General features: G+C 52.6%; 1 protein-coding gene across 1 annotated transcript; it reads right to left on the bottom strand.

Moving 5' to 3' along the window:
- Positions 1 to 385: 385 nt before the first annotated feature.
- Positions 386 to 1,139, bottom strand: LOC109861136. Its single transcript, XM_020440649.1, has 3 exons — positions 980 to 1,139; positions 586 to 924; positions 386 to 537 (listed from the first exon to the last, which is right to left on the bottom strand). The coding sequence occupies exons 1-3, from the start codon at positions 1,137 to 1,139 to the stop codon at positions 386 to 388; spliced, it is 651 nt and encodes a 216-aa protein (XP_020296238.1).
- Positions 1,140 to 2,874: the final 1,735 nt, after the last annotated feature.

Raw genomic sequence — 2,874 nt, 5'->3', positions numbered from 1 at the left:
CCGGCATTAAAGTCGCCGAGAACCAGCACCGGGTCATCCCCCGCACGCCGGACACTATCACCCAAAGCCCCCAGTGAAGCTTCAAAATCCCCGATACGAGAATTAGGAGAGAAATAACAGCTGAACACTGCTACTCTGCCCCATCGCACCGCAACAAATCCGTGTCCGCGCTCTATAACTTCGCGAACTTGCCTGCTTCCAAAACGCGGCAACCAAGTGACCGCCGCCAGTCCATCTAAGTCTGCCGCCCAATGCGGCGAATCAGGTATACGCCATGGCTCTGAGATTGCCATCAGCGCCACCTCCTTTTCCCGTAGGACCTGGATTGCCAGATCCTGTGCCGGACTACTCCGGTTAACATTAATTTGTAAAAATTGCGCTATTTTTAAATTTCCATGGGCATGCAGCCGACGTCCTGGCCGCTAACTGCTGCCCTCCGCACAGCATTTGTTTCCTCAGCAGGGATTCTACGGCCCCGCGAGCCGTAACCTCCTAGCATTTTTGCTCTGCAGGCTGCTCCACCTGCTCTGTGACCAGCTGGAAAACCACGCGACTCACAGGGGATACAACGAGCTGTCCCCGTACAGTCCCGCGCCACATGCTCGTTGCCACCGCACCTATAGCAGGACTTGCTAAAATCCTCTTCATTCGGGCATACCGCCCGGACATGGCCGAACTCCATGCATTTATAGCACTGGAGTCGCCTGCCCGGGAGTAGCGTAACATGAGCTCTCGTCCATCCTACTCGGATCTTTCCTACTGTTGCCGCTTTCTCAGCGACAACAAAGGGGCACTTTACCCACATCACACCGGTACGTCCTCGTCCTTCCCTAAGAGGTCCCGTCCGGATGTCCGCAGCCGTGCACACCCCAAATTCTCCTAAGGCTAGTGCTTTCTTCACCTCTTCAGGTTCCGTACAAGCATCTAGTCCCGAGATACGCAGTTCTCCTTGCTGCACAGGTCGGGATCACTGCCTTGCCCTCTAACACCGGGGATAACACATTCTTCAGACGTTCCGCCTTCTCGGCTCCGTCTGTACCGGGAATTTCTATTAAAATACCCCCTCCCACATCTCTACGAACCCTTGTGTCCGTAATACCAAGGTCCTGCAATTTTACTTTTTCCTTTGCAGTCCTCATTATATCAGCATACGTGACTTTATCGTCTTGAACACGTCTAATTGCGACAGCTGCTGGTCTGCGGCGTCGTCGTCGTCGTCCCGATCCTGATGTAACAGGGACTTCTACAGGGCGCGTACGCAACTGTTGTCTCTGCGCACGAAGTGATAGCTGAGACAAGGGTTGAGACTGAGTATTAACCCATCGTGCCCGCTTATTCTCTAAGGGGGCATTGCCCATTCTCTCTCTCTCTCTCTCTCTCTCTCTCTCTCTCTCGCTGTATCGTTTGTGATCCTTCTCCAACTTTCACTCAGAAAGCAGGGTTACGGCGTGTACTCTGTATTGCACGATTTGCACCCAGTTTCCGGGAAAGGGCCCCGCCACGCTTAACCACCGTGGCCCAGTCGGTTTCTACAAACTGATCGTCGTATTCGTTATCAGTCGTTATGGCTGCGTTAGTCTGACCTTGTTTACGGCTTACAAAGTCAACACCATCCTGTACCTTAATGTGTACATCCTTTGGGAGCTTCGGGTCCAGAAGTCCAATGACCCTTTCTAACATGCCCTCCATTCTTTCCATCCGATGTTCAAGGGCCGTTATCCTCCCTTCCACTCTTGATTCCTGGATTTCCGGGCCAGTGCCAAACCCTGTGGTTCTACCAGAGCTCCGTTGTTGTTGCTGTCGCTGTTGTTGATGTTGCCGTTTCTGCTGCTGTCTTTCTTGTTGCCGTCGCGCTGATATCGGCAAGGTTCCCGGTGGTAAGGCCACAACCGACGTTACCACCGGGACTCCCTCGGTTTGTACTGCACTCTCTTTCATTCGCTTCCTTTGGGGCAGAGGTGGTGCAGACCTAGACTCGTTTTTAGCCCATCTTAGCTCGCTCTCTAATTCAGCGACCTGTCGTTTGTACGTCGCGATCTTAGCCATCATCTTAGTGTTACGTTCCGTTTCCAACTCTCTCTCTCTCTCACCATCAGATAGACCCTCCACTCCGGAACGCGCATCGTAGGCTTTGGCAGCTCTTTTAACCGAGCCTGCTATCATCTTAAATAAACGTACATACCCTCCCTTGAGGTTACCACTCTTTTTTGTGTAGTACTCTAAGGAGTCCATGCCACGTCGAATATGGTCCACAATTTGTGGTCCAGTAAGGAAATCGAAGTCCTCTACTTTGGAGAATTCCTCCGGCTCGCTACCCAAACTGCTACTAGAGCGGCGCGCGGAGGCCGATCGTTTTTTGGGGCGAGACTTCTTCGACTTTGCTTTAGTTCCATCCGTAGAAGTCGAAGGGCCTTGCTCGACACAATCTCGAGGGCGTTTAAACGCAACCTGTTTACGCTATGTTGGGCTACCAGTACTGAACGCTTGGCCAAGCACTTCAGCAGGCGTATCCAAATTTAATAACTTATCCATTAGGCCATCCATGGTGGCCTCATCTTCTGACGACAAAGATATGCTTGTTATCGATTGGATCGTGGAGCCCACTGTAGTCAGAAGTCTGCTCTCAGTTCGTAGCTCAGATGGAGCAGCAGACGACGCACTTCCTTGACGCTTTGTGTCCTCTTTGTCTGCAGTAGCTCTCTGAACCGCGTCGCCTGCATCGCACGGCGCGGCCAACCCTTTGTTTGATAACGACGGTACGGGAGCAGGGCAAGCACTCCCGAGCCGCCGGGACCTGTGCGTCCGATCGCACTGGTCCGGTACTACTTCTTCCTCCGTTGTCGACATCTCCATAATATTTAGGGTGGTTTGATT

Source organism: Pseudomyrmex gracilis, unplaced genomic scaffold, assembly GCF_002006095.1.
Source record: "Pseudomyrmex gracilis isolate BER0280 unplaced genomic scaffold, ASM200609v1 scaffold_596, whole genome shotgun sequence".
NCBI lineage: Eukaryota > Metazoa > Arthropoda > Insecta > Hymenoptera > Formicidae > Pseudomyrmex > Pseudomyrmex gracilis.
Note: the sequence above shows the minus strand (reverse complement) of the source record. Positions and strands in the feature narration are given on the sequence as shown.